Source organism: Lactuca sativa, chromosome 3 (genome assembly GCF_002870075.4).
Source record: "Lactuca sativa cultivar Salinas chromosome 3, Lsat_Salinas_v11, whole genome shotgun sequence".
NCBI lineage: Eukaryota > Viridiplantae > Streptophyta > Magnoliopsida > Asterales > Asteraceae > Lactuca > Lactuca sativa.
The window spans coordinates 226,486,524-226,503,989 of NC_056625.2; the positions used below are offsets into that span (position 1 = coordinate 226,486,524).

Consider the following 17,466-nt stretch of genomic DNA (forward strand, 5'->3'; position numbering starts at 1 on the left):
GTTTTATTTAAAGTAATTTATAAAAATGAAATTTTTCGACATGAAAATTTGGTCGTTACAAGTTGGTATCAGAGCCCTGGTTTAAGGGATTCGGACACACCCTTGGGGTGTCTGGACTTAAATCGAGGGATTAAAAGTTTTTACAAGAAAATGGTTTTCTAAAGAGTAAGATAAAGAGTTTTGAGAAAGAACGAAGTGTGTGATGTGTGCGACTGGCTGAGCTCAAGTAAGTTTTCCCCAAAGTGCCCATACAAGTTTATGTTATATTTATCAGCTTCAGTAGAAAAGCATGCTAGAATAGGACTAAGGATCTAGGGATGATGCCTTATGTGCCTACTTTATGTGTTTCAGCTTATGTGAATTACATGCTAGTATTGAGTAGACAATAGTAGGATGGCCTGTTAAGTTATGCCTGATAGTATGAGCTTAGCATTGTGTGCTAGTACAGTTTCTTATTATGAGCATAGGGTTTCTTGAGATCGTTTCCTTTTGTCTGAATGCTGCTTGCTTTGTGCTTTGTGGGACTCTGAGTGATGGGAGTTAACTATTAGATGAATACGCTAAAGTCACATGTGATCAGGGTTGAATAATCTTAGAGGATTGGATTTGACCTTATTTCGCGGATCTTGTTTGAGTCCTAAGCGTTGTAGTGATGATTCCCTTACTCGAAGGATTATCTGAGCCTCGTTGCATGTGATTGTATTCAAGTAATGGCTTATTGGCATTACAAAGAGGCCTTCAGTAGCTGAGGAATGGTTTGGGTGGGGTTAAAGGTAACCTAGGGCGAGCCTAGGATGGGAATGGCAGAGATCAGTAGTAGTAGAAGGGACTTGGTGGAGTCAAGGCAGTTCTTGAGGAAAGTACGGATATATGTGGAAGGCAGTATGGGCCCGTACTACTGAAAGGAGAGGAGCCGTACTTGAATCAAGGAAGGCTGAGGCAAGACCAAGGGAGAGGGAGATTGATCTGGAGCACATCCGGAAAAGGAAGGCAAAGGAGGGGCAGACGGGGGCTTCAGGGAAGAAGCCCAAGGGATCAGATGCTAGGCCGAAAGGCCAACAGAGTTGTAGCCACTGTAGGAAATGCGGAAAGTTGCATGAGGGAGTTTGTAGGTTGGGAGCGTCTGGCTGCTACAAGTGTAGCAAGACGGGGCACTTCAACATGGATTGTACCGCCCTTGCACCCACCTTTCAGACATCAGAGTTGATGTGTTTCTACTGCAACCAGAGGGGCCACAAGAAGGCCAATTGTCCCCAGTTGTCAGCAGCAGCAGCAGCCATGCTAGTGAAGGCGCCAGCCCCAGCGACCCTGCGGATTACAGATATCCGGTAGGGCAAGGCGGAGGTTCCAGTGGTGAGGAGTCAGGCTTTCCAGTTGACTATCGAGGAGGCACACGCCGCACCTAATGTGGTGACGGGTATGATTCTTCCCCTCTGATATATATGTTTATATGATGTTCATGATATTGATATATGCTCGATATATGCATGTTTAGGGTCGTTCCATGTGAACAGTATTCCTGTTCAGGTGTTGTTTGATTCAGGTGCCACCCGATCTTTTGTTTCTCTTGCGCTTAGCAAGAGGTTTCCCGAGTCTCTGGGCATGTTGGATTGCCCTTTAGTGGTAGAGATTGTCGATGATCGATCGGTGCAAGCATCAATAGTATTCTAAGATTGTGTGCTGAGATTATTCGAGGAGCGCTACCTAGTAGACTTGGTTCCCATACCTTTGCGGAGGAACAAGCTTATTATCGGCATGGATTGGCTAAGCCCCAATGGGGCGGTTATCGACTGCGCGTAGCAGTTGGTGCGGATCAGGACCCTAAGTGGGGGAGAGCTGGTGATTAAGGGTGAGAGACCCCCGCGAGAACCAACCTTATGTTCAGTAACGAGGGCCACACATTACCTTCAGCAGGGTTCCACAGGATATGTCGCCTATGTCACGGATACCCGGGATGCGGGTGAGGCGATGGTGAGTGACGTTCTGGTGGTACGAGACTACGCAGACGTGTTCATAGAGGAGCTTCCTGGGATACCTCCAGAGCGATAGGTGGAGTTCAGGATCGAACTAGTCCCTGGTGTGACACCGATAGCCAAGGCACCATATCGATTGGCCCCTCCCGAGATGCAGGAGTTGTCTTCGCAGCTGCAAGAGCTGCTAGACAAAGGATTTATCAAGCCGAGTAGTTCACCTTGGGGAGCCCCGATTCTATTTGTAAAGAAGAAGGACGGGTCACATCGGATGTGTATAGATTATCAGGAGCTGAACAACGTAATGGTGAAGAACCGTGACACATTCCCGAGGATTGACAACCTTTTTGACCAGGTTCAGGGAGCATCTTGGTTTTCCAAGATTGATCTGCACTCGGGATACCATCAGATGAGGGTCAGAGAGGAGGATATGCAGAAGATTGCGTTTCGGACTCACTATGGCCATTATGAGTTCGTGGTTATGCCCCTCGGTCTCACCAATGCTCCTGCCGCGTTCATGGATCTCATGAACCGCGTATGTAGGTCGATGTTGGATCGGTCCGTGATAGTGTTTATTGATGATATCTTGGTTTAATCAAAGACGCAGGAGCAACATGCGGATCACCTGCGAGAGGTTTTGGACACTCTAAGGAGGGAGAGCTTGTACACCAAGTTCTCCAAGTGTGAGTTCTGGTTGCGCGAGGTGCGGTTTCTTGGGCACCTTGTCAATCAGAATGGGATTCTGGTTGACCCGGCCAAAGTGGAGGCTGTGATGAGATGGGAGTTTCCGAAGTCTCCATCTGAAATTCAGATTTTCCTGGGATTAGCCGGCTACTATCGGAGATTCATCCAGGATTTCTCCAAGATAGCCGTGCCCTTGACTCGGCTTACGAAGAAGGCCGTAGTTTTCCATTGGGGACCCGAGCAGCAGGCCGCATTCGAGACTCTGAGACAGAGATTGTGCGAGGCACCGATCCTAGCCCTGCCTGAGGGCGTAGAGGATTTTGTGGTATATTGTGACACGTCTATTTCGGGTTTGGGCGCGGTTTTGATGCAGAGAGGGCATCTTATTGCGTACGCTTCGAGGCAGCTGAAGCCTCACGAGGCGAATTATCCGACACATGATTTGGAACTGGGGGCTATTGTTTTTTCCCTCAAGATTTGGCGTCATTACCTCTATGGGGTTCGTTGTACCATTTACACGGACCACAAGAGCCTGAGGTATCTCATGGATCAACCGAATCTGAACATGAGGCAACGTCAGTGGTTGGACGTGGTGAAGGATTATGATTGCGAAATCCTTTACCACCCGGAGAAGGCCAACGTGGTGGCCGATGCGCTTAGCCACAAGGCGGCGCCGATCAGAGATATCTGCATGCGGATGACAGTAGTGACCCCATTATAGGAGCAGATCCGAGAGGCCCAACAGGAGGCTATGAAGGAGAAACATCGGAAGAGTAAGCATATAGTGGGTCAGGTTTCCTCCTTCGACTATGACAGCAAGGGATTATTGTCACTACACCGCAGGGTGTGGGTTCCATACCTCGGAGGCGTGCGCCAGGTTCTATTGGAGGAGGCGCACAAATCCAGATTCTCCATTCATCCCGGGGTGACGAAGATGTATAGGGATCTTCGTCTTGATTATTGGTGGCCCTGCATGAAGCGGGATGTAGGGTGGTATGTGGAGCGGTGCTTGACCTACAAGAAGGTCAAGGCCGAGCACCAGAGGCCACACGACAAGATGCAACCGTTGGATATTCCCCTGTGCAAGTGGGAAGATATTACTATGGATTTCATCACAAAACTTCCCAGGACTGCGCGAGGGGTGGATTCGATTTGGGTCATTGTCGATCGACTGACCAAGAGCGCCCATTTTATTTCGATTCAAGAGAGCATCTCGGCCGAGAAGCTGCCCGACATCTATATAGGGAGGTGGTTGCGCAACATGGTGCTAGTGTCGGTGATATCAGACAGAGATGTTCGGTTCACTTCCAAGTTTTTGAAGAAGTTTCATGACAAGTTGGGTACTCGTCTGCATTTTAGCATCGCCTTTCACCCGCAGACAGAAGGTCAGAGTGAGCGGACCATCCAGACTCTGGAGGATATACTACGAGCATGCGTGTTAGACTTTAGAGGTAGTTGGGATACTTACGTTCCGTTGGCTGAGTTCTCCTACAACAATAGCTACCACACGAGTATTGATCGTCCTCCCTTTGAGATGTTATACGAGAGGAAGTGCAGGACCCCGATATGCTGGGGCGAGGTTGGCCAGAGGGTCATGGGGAGCACTGAAGTAGTGCTCAAGACGACATAAAGGATTCTGTAGGTCCGGAGTAGGCTTCAGACTACTTAGAGTCGGCAGAAAAGTTATGTTGATAAGCGCCGATCAGACCTGGAGTTCCAGGTCGGGAATATGGTTCTCCTGAAAGTGTCTCCATGGAAGGGCGTCATCCGATTCAGGAAATAGGGCAAGTTGGGCCCCAGGTACCTTGGACCGTTCAGGGTCTTAGCCCGGGTGGGTAAGCTGGCGTACAGGTTGGATCTGCCAGCCAAACTCAGCTAAATCCACAACACTTTCCACGTCTCCCAGCTACGAAAGTGCCTAGTGGACGACTGAGCAGTGGTGCCCTTGGAGGACATTCAGGTTGATGGCAGCCTGAATTACATCGAGTGACCTATGGCGATCCTCGATCGGAAGTCGAAGGATCTGAGGAACAAGAGGGTGGAGCTCGTGAAGGTGCAATGGAAGCATTAGAAGGGCTCAGAATTGAGCATTACCCAAAGCTATTTCAGGAACATGCAGCAGACTTCGAGGATGAAGTCTAAAATAAATGGGGGAGATTTTTTATCTAAGTGTTTTGCATTTTCACCTTGGACTCAGCGAGTTGAAGGACCAACTCGCCGAGTAGAAGCAGGACGGGACGCAGGATTTTAGTGACGGACTCGGCGAGTCGGGTCCAGGACTCGACGAGTAGTCCCTGGCAGGACAAAAACCCTAATCCAAGGGTTTGCACCCTATTTAAACATCTTATTCAGTCACCCATCGTCCCATTTGCTCCCAGAAGACCCCCATAGCGAACCCCAATCGTGTGAGTGAAGATCTAAGGCCTTTTGAGTGATTTTGGTGCTTTTGTGATCTAAGAAAGGAAGGAAACACTTGAAGAAACAAGAAGAGGCTAGAGGGATCCGAGTATGAGCATCTTCCACAGTGCATTTGAGGTATAAATCTTACACCTTGCTCATTATTATTATAGATCTATTCTTGATGGAAGTTAGGGCTTCTAAGAGCCATTTTGGCTACCAACCATGATTGCAAGCGTAGTTGACGGCTAGGGTTTCAGATCCAGGGTTATTGAGGGACCCTAGGGCAGAAAGCAACTGTTTTAGAACCCATGGAAAGCCTCATGAATGTTGGGAGTTCCTTTTGAGCCATTTGGGCTCATTCTTCCATGCATGCACGTAAAGTTCGTAACTTTACGTGCTAGATCAAGCTTAGGGGCTTGGATCCACCATTTGGTCAAGTGTTGTACTTCAGAAATCAAGGATTTTGAGTGTGGAAGTTATTGACTCGGCAAGTCCGTTCTTGGGACTCGAAGATTCCAAGGCTTTGTGTCCTATATCTGTTAAGGGTGAAAAGAACTCAGTTGGGTGTTGGAAGGGTGGTAGCAGCACTGAAGGAGTGACCCAACGCATTGGACTTAGTTTTAGACCTAGAGTTCATGGGACTCGACGAGTGCTAGAACAGACTCAACGATTCCAAGGAAATCTCCTTATGATTGAAAATGAACTCAACGAGTTGTTCATACAACTCAGCGAGTTGAGGTCAGGACTTGTTCATCAGATGAAGGTAAACTCGCCGAGTTGTTCATACAACTCGGCGAGTCGAATGAGGGATCATTCGATGTTCTTATAGAAGAGGAACTCGTCGAGTCATCGCCAAATTCGACGAGTTGAGTCATGGGTGAGGTCGTATAATGGGATAGGGACTCGACGAGTTGGCGGCCCAACTCGGCGAATCGGGTCAACTTGAAGTTGACTTTGACTTGGACTTGATTGGGGGTAAAATAGTCATTTTACCCTAAGAGTAGATGTCAGTTTCTGACTAAGTGTTTTGTGGGGATTATAGCCAGGGGATTTCTGGAGCAGCAGCAGGCAGAGACTTCCCACACGGATTATTAGTGGCTACTTGTTCAAGGTGAGTTACCTTCCAGTAGCGGTGGGTCTACGGCCACAATGCCGTCCGACTAGTAGGAGTTGGATGTTAGATGATTGTCTTTATGATATTCATCTAGATTTGCTGTTACCTATTATGTTATGTGCTTATATGATATGTGTTTATGCGGTAGTAGTAGTAGGGGGATGAAATAGTCCCCGATTGTCGGGTGAAATAGACCAACAGGTACGTCAAGCACCCCAGAATGGCTTGACCTTGGTAAGTCAGACACCCCAGAATTGCCTGACAGTATATTATGTTATGCTATGTGATTATGTGGTAGTAGTAGGGGTGAAATAGTCCCCGATAGTCGGGTGAAATAGACCGACAGGTACGTCAAGCACCCCAGAATTGCTTGACCTGGGTACGTCAAACACCCCAGAATGGTTTGACCTGGGTTAGTTAGGCGCCCCAAAATTGCCTAACAATATGTTGTATGGTGTGTGGTATTGTGGGGGAACTCACTAAGCTTGGTGCTTATAGTTTTCAGTTTTGTTTCAGGTACCTCTTCAGCGAAGGGGAAGGAGCCAACACGGTAGCTGCACATCATACACACACCTCAGATTCCGCATTATAAGTTTTCCTTGGGATTGTACTATGATATTATCACTATTTTATGATTGGGATTTTTAGACATTATATACAGTTTTATGAGATGTTCTGATTTCACAATGTTTTCCTACGAATGTTTAAAGTAATTTATAAAAATGAAATTTTTGGACGTGAAAATTTGGTCGTTACAGATAGCCATCCTCTGATCATCGACTCTTCAGCGAAGGGGAAGGAACCTCTGGAGCTTCTACACATTGATCTCTGCGGTCCATTTACTGTAGCCAGCCCTCACCACAAAAAATACATTTTGGTTATAGTTGATAACTTTAGTCACTTCACTTGGGTCTTCTTCTTGAGACTCAAATCATACACACCGCAGATCATGATCAACTTCACCAAGGAAATAGAGCTCCAGATCAAGCTGCCTATCAAAAGGATAAGAAGTGACAATGAGACTCAGTTCACAAATAAGCTATTAAATAGTTTCTTGATCTCAAACGGCATCAGTCATAATTTTTAGGCACCTTACACCCTACAACAAAATGGAGTAGTAGAGCGAAAAAATCGCACATTGGTCGAAGCTACTAGATCGATGTGACAACCCTATATTTTCCAAAAGCGATGTAACACTCAAAAGTCAAATACAACGAAAACTATTTGGCGGCGTTGGGAGAGTGCTTAGGTCAAAATGAAGCAATAGCTGACCCAACGGTGGTTATGGGTACGTTTCTCCTCGACAACATTTATGCATGCATACTCTTTGACTGCGGTGCGGAGAGAAGTTTTGTGAGTCATCAATTCAAACACCTACTTAATCAAAGACCCCAACCACTCAATAAAATATTCACTGTAGAAATGGCTAACGGTAAAACGGAAAGCACAAGCGATATGTACGTAGGGTGCACAATAAACTTAAACGAACAATTATTTCAAATCGACCTTATGCCCATTTCGATAAGAAGTTCTGATGTAATCATCGGTATGGACTGGTTAAGTCTTCACCATGCCGATATTCTTTGTCACGAAAAGTCCGTTCGTCTCAATCTGCCCAATGGCGAAACTCTTGTCATATATGGAGACAAACCTAGTTCAAATTTACAAATCATCTCCTGTGTTAAAGCAGAAAAATATCTTCGCAAGGAATACCATGCCTTTCTAGCCCATGTAGTAGACCAGAAACAAGAACCAAAGAACATTAAAGATATTCCGGAAGTCTGCAACTTCCCAGACATTTTCCCAGAAGATCTTCCAGGAATTCCACCAGAATGCCAAGTCGAGTTCAGAATTGACTTAATCCCCGGAGCTACTCCAGTAGCAAAGTCGCCTTACCGACTAGCCCCAGCCAAGATGCAAGAGTTGTCCAGTCAATTAAATGAACTGTTGAGCAAGGGCTTCATCAAACCGAGTTTCTCACCAAGGGGAGCACCAGTCCTATTTGTGAAGACGAAGGACGGATCTTTTTGCATGTGCATCGATTACCGGGAGCTGAACAAACTCATGATCAAGAACAGATATCCCCTACCACGCATAGACGATCTGTTCGACCAGCTACAGGGAGCAAGCTACTTCTCAAAGATCGGTCTAAGATCTGGCTATCACCAACTGCGAGTACTAGAAGGAGACATCCCCAAAACGGCTTTCCGAACACGCTATGGTCACTACGAGTTTGTAGTAATGCCCTTCGGATTGACAAATGCTCCAGCGGTGTTCACGGACTTGATGAACCGAGTATGTCTTCCTTTCTTGGATAAATTCGTGATCGTGTTCATAGATGATATACTCATCTATTCAAGAAGCCAGGAAGAACACAGCCAACACCTCCGCCATGTTTTGGAAACATTGAGGTCCGAGAAGCTATACGCAAAATTTTCAAAGTGCGAATTCTGGATTCGAGAAGTGGATTTCCTAGGACATGTAGTAAGCAAGGAGGGGATACACGTGGATCCTTCTAAGATCAAGGCAATAGAGAGTTGGACGACTCCAAGAACCCCTACAGAAATCCGGAAATTTTGGGGACTCGCCGGGTATTACCGAAGGTTCATACAGAACTTTTCAAAGATTGCCAAGCCACTCACCACCCTAACTCAGAAGAGTGTGACCTTCGATTGGGGAGAAAAACAAGACATCGCGTTGACACTAAAGCGAGCCTTATGTAGTGCGCCCATCCTAACCTTGCCAGAAGGAACAGAGGACTTCGTAGTCTATTGCGATGCATCAAACCAAGGACTTGGGTGTGTCCGGATGCAACAAGGGAAGGTCATCGCCTATGCCTCAAGGCAACTAAAGACGCACGAAGTAAACTACACGACGCATGATCTTGAGCTAGGAGTAGTTGTCTTCGCTCTAAAGATATGGAGGCACTATCTCTACGGCACAAAATGTACAATCTTCACCGATCATAAAAGCCTCCAGCATATCCTCGACCAGAAAGAACTCAAAATGAGACAAAGACGGTGGGTAGAACTACTAAATGATTATGAATTCGAAATTCGATATTGTCCCGGAAAGGCTAACGTGGTGGCCGATGCACTCAGCAGGAAGGAATACTCGGGCCGCAGGGTGAAGTCTTTAACCATGACAATCCATTCACACCTATCCACGCAAATCAAGGAAGCCCAAATAGAAGCCTTAACATCTGTAAATGTGGCAGGGGAAGCCTTAAGGGGAATGGATAAGAAGCTTGAAGTCAAGAATGATGGAGTTCATTACTTCATGGATCGGATCTGGACGCTGAAGTTTGGTGGATTCAGAGAAGTCGTCATGAACGAAGCCCATAAGACATGATACTCCATACACCCTGGCTCCAATAAGATGTATCTCGACATCAAGAAACTGTACTGGTGGCCGAACATGAAAGCCGAAATTGCTGCCTATGTGAGTAAATGTCTGACGTGCGCCAAAGTCAAGGTAGAATACCAAAAGCCTTCAGGATTATTGCAACAACTAGAAATACTCAAATGGAAGTGGGAACCTATAACCATGGATTTCATAACCAAAGTACCCAGAACGGCAAGCGGATTCGACACCATCTGGGTGATCGTCGACAGGTTAACTAAATCAGCGCACTTCCTACCAATCAAAGAGACGGATAAATTGGAGAAACTAACTAGGACATACCTTAAAGAGATTGTACGGCTGCATGGTGTGCCCATATCCATTATCTCGAACCGAGATAGTAGATTCACCTCAAGGTTCTGGCAGTCACTACAAAAAGCTTTAGGAACAAGACTAGACATGAGTATCGCATATCACCCACAAACTGACGGCCAGAGTGAGAGAACCATACAAACCCTAGAGGATATGTTGAGGTCTTGCGTAATCGAATTTGGCAAAGCACGGGATACCCATCTACCCTTGGTCGAGTTCTTGTACAACAATAGCTACCACACTAGTATCAAGGCTGCCCCGTTCGAAGCCCTCTACGGCCGAAAATGCAGGTCACCTCTGTGCTGGGCCGAAGTGGGGGACACTCAACTAGCAAAAGGACAAGCAACAGACAACACGCTCACTGGACCAGAAATCATAAGGGAAACTACACAGAAAATTGTTCAGATCCGGGAATGTCTGAAAGCATCATGGGACAGACAAAAGAGTTATGCGGATAAAAGACGAAAACCCTTGGAATTCCAGGTTAGAGATCGAGTCCTACTAAAAGTCTCGCCCTGGAAGGGGTTAATATGCTACGGAAAGCGTGGGAAACTGAACCCAAGATACATCGGACCATTCGAGATCCTTGCCAGGATCGGTCCAGTGGCTTACAAACTTCGATTACCTCAGGAGCTCCACAACGTACACCCTACCTTTCACGTATCAAACCTAAAGAAGTGCTTGTCCGATGAGACCCATGTCATCCCTCTAGACGAAATTGAAATAAATGAGAATATCCAATTCGTAGAAGAACTAGTAGAGATCATGGATCGGGAAATAAAAAGGACTAAACAAAGTCGCATACCAATTGTAAAGGTCCGCTGGAACGCCAAGCGAGGACCTGAATACACCTGGGAACACGAGGATCAGATGAAACAAAGGTACCCGCATCTTTTTCCTAACCTATAAACTCTATCTTAGATTAAATTTCGGGACGAAATTCCCCTAACGGGGGGATGATGTGATAACCCTATATTTTCCAAAAGCAATGTAACACTCAAAAGTCAAATACAACGAAAACTATTTGGAATCAACGAAATTAACCTCAAAAATAAAGTGTTCAAATATCTAAATTGGGATGCATCAAATGTTAGATATCGTGCCAAGGTTTCCAAAAACATAAAGAACATTCGAAACTGGGTTATATTGAAGAAATTATAACCACTCGAATATTTACGGCACACCGTTAAAACATTATTTTATTTAACGTAAAAAGTGAAATTACAATAAAATGCATTTTAGCCTTAAGTCTCTAAACAAAAGTTGTAGAGTTCGTTAAACTGTAAACGTACATAAAAAATCACCCAAATTGGACCTTGTATGAAGAAGTTACGAATTTTCTAAGTTTCATAACAGTAGTAGAGGGCTAAAAACTCGAATTGAAGATCGGGCGTTATCTAGCTATCGCAACCTAAACGAAAGTTGAAGGTCTCCACAATAGGAGTAAAATGATAAAAAGACAAACGAAAACCGAAGTCGAATAAAGAAGCTATGAATTTTTAACGGACTTTAGCAGTCCCGACCTATTAAAAACATATCATTAAAAATAAAGTCAAGACTAGCCGACGAAGTCTAAATGAAAGTTGTAGAGCATAATCTCACCTATGCGTGGATATAAAGAACGCGAAAAACGGAGCCCGTACGCGAAAGTTACGGAATTTAGAAGACGGAAGCCATGATTACGCCCAACGTAATGTAGGAGTACGCCCAGCGTACTCAGGTGCAGGGTCGAGTCCCATCAGCTGCAGCTCGGCGCCTAGCTAGACTCGAGTCGTAAGCCATGACATAAAGTTACGCCCAGCGTACTCGCCTTTTCTAGCACTATAAATAGAAGGCATGAGCTACGGGTTTTGGCACACCTTCTCAAAAATCCCACTTACTCCCACATACTTTCAAGCACCAGAAGCTGTCCCGACGCCCTCGGTTTCCGCACCCGAGCCCCCGACGAAGATTCTATGCTACCGAGATCCCCGAAGAGCTCGAAGACGCAGCTTTCCGTGATTGTAGTTCTGCTCGACTCTAGCCCCACTCTCTTCAAACCAAACAAGTGAGTTCATACCCCTACCTTTCAAGTCTTTTCATGTTTTAGGGGGGAAATACAAGTACAATACATGTAAAAGTATCATTTTATAAACATAAATGTAACATCTATCTTATTGATTATCGATACCAACATCTTACTTTACGTATAAAGGGCTAGTATATCATCAAGTTATTTTCACCAAATGGAACATACTTTCTGAAAAACTATAATGGTTATAGTTAGCAAGTTATTCATACATTCTTACGTATACATCTTGAAAAACGAAATACTTTCAACAAAAATGAAGTAAAGTCTTTCTTATCGTAAATCTATTTATACTAAGCGATGTGTGATATTCAAACTTCAATGTACTCTTATGTATGCATTTCAAGTCATGTATTATATACCATAATCTCTTGGAGGGAGAGCGTGATACTTGTGTATAGATCTACACGGGATTGACAACCCCGCACCTAAACTGTTTGCTACAGTTAGACCGGCAGGTCTGGGGTGACAAATGTCATAACACTACAACACCTGAAAAATGTTGTTACAAGCAGTCTGTGTCAATAGTATGGTTATAAGACTCACACGAAAGTATAAAAACAAGTTTGATTTACGAGATTCATATATGCATTCAGTTTCTACATTATTTTGAGCACAAAGTTTATCTCTATCATTCAAGTACGAAAAATGCTAACGCACTCCAACTTTGAGAACTTTCCAAACTACTTATAGAAAATATTGGATTTTTTGAAAACCTCGTTCATCGATTTTCTACCAAAAGGACACACTTTTCAATAAAAAAACACTTATGAACTCACCAATTTACTTGTTGACACTTTTTCGAAACCACTTATATTTCTCAGGGAATCAGTAATACAAGTAACCACCAGCTTTTGAAGAAGGAACGCTAAGGACGTTTATTATTAAACATCTATATCATCATATTGTAATATTCTTTTGAAAATATGTATAACACAACAATATATGTTTTTATTGTATATATGATGGTTGTGTTACTTTCTTTACAGTATTCGATTGTTGTGATACTACGTGAAGTCATCCACCCCCGAATGTTTCCGCCATTCTGGTTTGGGGGTGTGACAATCGATGTGACACTTTGCCAACCTTCCTCTCTACTTTTAGGCAGAAGCAGTGGCAACTGCATGCTTTTTTCAAAATAGAATCATCATTTGCAAACGCCTCAACAAGACTCCATATGAAGGTCTTAACAACCGCAAACCCAATGTTCACTTTTTTCACATTTTTGGCTACAGATGCTTTGTGATCAACAACACTAATCATCTTAAAAAATTTGCACTCAAGTCTGATGAAGGCATATTCCTTGGTTACTCAACCATTAAAGTTGCATACAGGGTTCTTGTGAGACGTACCAGACTAATAGTTGAAGGTTTTGATGTTACGTTTGATGACTATTACGTCCGCAACACTGCTCCATCTACCAAAACCAAATACATAATGAAAGAGATATCCCCACATCCTCAGCTCCGTTGAACATAGTTGAAGTCACTATGATGATCTCTTCGATCCTGTAGAGACAGCTCAACTTCCAGAAATCTTGGTGTCTCCGGTAACACAATAACAACATGTTGTAGTATCTGAACCTATCATGTCTGAAGGAACATCACTCAATACTTCTACCTCTTAAGTTGAGAGGGAAAGATTAGTTCCTTTGGAAGTAACAACCGCAGAGGTTCCAGTATTTGAAGATAATGCTTCAGTGCCCAACCGCAGACCAACCACCCAATCAACCATTTCTGAAGACTCTAACGCAGAGATAGAAAACATAGACACATGAATTGACCCAAGGATTATTCATCATTCATCAATTCAGGGGGATCCAACATCACGTGTCCAGGGGGAACCATCCATGGTTCAAGGGGAACTCCCGCCATCAATCCAGGGGGAACTTCCTTTACCTACTGCATACCCCATTTCAACTAACCAAGACTCATCTGCATGTTGTTCACAAATCGAGGGGGAACTGCCTTCCCCTACCACAGAGTCCTTAGATACAGAGGACATTCACTCAATCGCAGTTGCAGACCATTAACAATCCAAACTACATGTTTGGACAAGAGATCACCCACCCGATCAAATCATTGGGAACACATCCGCAGGGACTCAAACATGATCCTCTAGTGACATAAACAATCATTGTCATTATGTCACATTCATGTCTTTAGTCGAGCCTAGGACAACCAAAGAAGCACTTATGAAGCCTAACTTAATCATTGCAATGCAAGAACAACCATCTGAGTTTAAAAGAAACAATGTTTGGAAAATGGTACCGAAGCCAAAAGGCCATACAATCGTTGATACCAGATGGGTATACAAAAATAAGTTAGATGAATCTGGTGCGGTGGTGAGAAATAAAGCTCGTATGGTTGCCAAGGGGTATAGTCAACTTGAAGGTGTTGACTATGATGAAATGTATGCCCCTGTAGCAAGAAATGGAATCAATACGCATTTTCTTAGCATACGTTGCACACTAAAACATCAAAGCTCATCAAATGGATGTAAAAAGTGCCTTTCTGAATGGAGAACTGAAAGAGGAAGTCTATCCACAACAACCTCCAGGCTTCAAAAGTCTAGAATTTTTAGATCATTGCTACAAGCTGGAGAAAGCAATATATGGTCTTAAGCAGGCACCCAGAGCAAGGTATGAGACTCTCTATGAATTTCTCATCACCTCCGGATACAAAAGATGAGTGATTGATCCCACGTTTTTTAGATGAGCAGATGGTAATCACTTGATGCTTGTTCAGATATATGTGGATGGCATCATTTTTGGATCAGCAGACCAGGGAATGGTGGATGATTTTGCAAGGCTCATGACTAGCAAGTTCCAAATGAGCATGAATAAAAAGATAAATTTCTTTCTAGTAATTAAAGTTAAACAAGTCCCTCAAGGGATATTCATTCATAAAGAAAAATACATCGCTGAGTTGTTGAAAAAAATACTCGATGGATAATCATTCTTCGGCAAAGGTTTCTAGGGCCTTTGGATATAAGATCTCAGCTGACCCTACCAGAGAGTCAGTTGAACACAAAACCTACTAAGGGATGATTAGGTCGTTGATGTACCTCAATGCCAGTCGACCAGATATTGTATTTGCAACGGGTTTATGTGCTCGGTACCAAGTTGGCCCTAGAGTATCTCACTTGACCGTAGTCAAGCAAATCTTCAGATATCTAAAGGGAAGTAAAGTGATGGGCTCTGGTACCCTGCGGGCAATGACTTCATTCTTCAAGCATTCACAGATGCGGATCATGCTGGGTGCAGATTAGATCGCAAAAGTACTTCGGGTAGATGCTAGTTCTTAGGATGAATATTAGTTAGATGGTCTTCAAGGAAACAAAATTCTATTTCTTTATCTACCGCAGATGCGGAATATGTGGCCGCAGCTAGCTGTTGTCCCAAAGTCCTTTGGATGAAGACTCAACTTATGGACTACAGTTACAGGATGTTGCGGGTGCCCATTTACTATGATTTAGAGAATGCAATAGTGATTTCTCATAATTCTATTCATCACTCTAAGATGAAGCATATTGAACTACGGTACCACTTCATCAAAGACCACATTCTCAAAAGTAACATCGAACTCATTTTTGTGCCCACTCACAAAGAAATAGCTGATGTTTTTACTAAGGCACTCGAGGCTAGAAAGTTAAATGGATTTTTGGAAATGCTAGGAATGATGTACCCAGACCCACAGTTCTTTTTGAAATGTTAAGTACCGCAAACCCTATCAGGTCTCCAAGGGTGAATGAACTGCTTCTTTTCTTTTATAACAAAACTCTTGAAGCACTTCCTTCACTGCGGTTCTTCTCAATAAAATAATAGATTCTTCATATTTATTCTTCAGTATACTTTGTATACTAAAATCACACATGATCAATATATTCTACGGGTCTTTTATTTCTTTTATTTCTAACATGCATGATCAAGTTTGTTTTCAGCTAATGCTACCGCAGTCATACCGCATGCTACTGCAGTCACTTTGCATCCAGCCGTAGCTGAATTAAATGAGCCTGCTGTCATCACTTTATAAAAACCTTATAAAAATGTTGTGTGCTATTTAATGGACTTTAATAAAAAAAAACATTCCTCAAAACATTCATTTTGCCGCACATGACATTTCAGTCCTTTTCAAATGACTTTCCTCAATCAGGTTCATTTTGGGATAAAATTCAAATAAATCGTTTTTCCATAAAATGCAGTCTTTTAAAGAAATATTTTTCTTAACTAGTTGTGCCACACGGCCGTTGGATGTCTAATTTGTTTCACTTACCCATTTTACAATGGATAATGGCACATTCCACCCCATATTTATTCGGCGTGTAATCATGGTACTGCAAATGCATTAAATGCTCCTTTTTCCTCGAAATAATTTATTTTGATTTATTTTAATTTCATTTGATAATGGTAAAACACAAGGATTTTTAACTTTAGCAGCTATAATTAAAATGAATTCAATAACTTTTGAAATTCGGAGGTATACAAACCCCCAATTCTTTCCAAGATAGCTTTCACGCTATCTGAACTCTCTCGACGATCTTCATCTTCTCCATCTTCTTATTAAAACATTTTCTGCAAGTTCTCAAACCTTTTTCTGTGCAACAATGGTGAAGTTTGGAATCTCAAAGAAACAATCAACAGCATTTGGCTCAGCCCATCCAGCCAGTTTAGAATCCACAATCAAAGATCAAACACCATCGATTGCTTCAAGCAATTTCAAAGCAATCTTTGAAGATCACCCATCCTACAATGAAGTTGTGAAGTTGATGATCAAGTTTCTCTCCTCTCACCCAATATTTGGCACTTTCGATTCCTTCACATAGGTTGTTCCTTTGCATGTTTGTTTAAGTGTGCGTTTTCGGCTTTTCGACCCAGCTACAATCTGCAACAAGTTCATCTGAATCTAGTAGATGATTCTATGGTGGTGTTAACGAATGAAAAGTTTCTAAATGCAATCAATCTCAGGGTTTTACCGTCAACGAAGTTTTATTCCCCAAGCACTAAAGACATGTTCTCTACTCTGTATCAAATGGGTTACCAAAAGAAGCTTAAGGGTGTTGGTGAATTCAAGAAAATCCAACTACCAGCAGTTTGGCAATTCGTGTGCCGTTTCGTGATTAGGAGTCTCTCTGGAAGAACTGTTGGTACAGATAATATGGGAATCAAGCTATTGGAGATCATCTGGAGTATTTACATTGGCAAAGCAGTCAACTATGGTCAGATCTTATGGGATGATTTCTTGCAATACATCTCCAAAGATTCCCCAAAAGAAGGAATGACCGAGCTCACCTTTGCTCGATTTTGGTCACTTTGCATTTTCGATCTTCACAAGGAGGCCAAGCTAAGTATGGGCAGTGACACCAATCTGTTTTCAACTTGTGGTCTCGAAAGACTGCTTCTAAAGATCAGACCATTTTGGACCCATTAGACGTTTACCAATGTATATTTTGGAGTTCATTGGACTCACAAAATTGAGGTAGCTGACCGCATCATGGCTACGAGTGATATTGCCCCA

At 43.3% G+C, this 17,466-nt stretch overlaps 1 protein-coding gene across 1 annotated transcript; it reads left to right on the forward strand.

The window, feature by feature from the left end:
- Positions 1-14,105: 14,105 nt before the first annotated feature.
- On the forward strand, positions 14,106-14,573 carry LOC111908270 (uncharacterized mitochondrial protein AtMg00820-like). Its single transcript, XM_023904102.1, has one exon. The coding sequence runs from the start codon at positions 14,106-14,108 to the stop codon at positions 14,571-14,573; it is 468 nt and encodes a 155-aa protein (XP_023759870.1).
- The last annotated feature ends 2,893 nt before the right edge of the window (positions 14,574-17,466 follow it).

Excerpts from the sequence above, each read along its gene's own strand:
- LOC111908270 (XM_023904102.1), top strand. The coding sequence starts at position 14,106 with ATGTCTTTAGTCGAGCCTAGGACAACCAAAGAAGCACTTATGAAGCCT.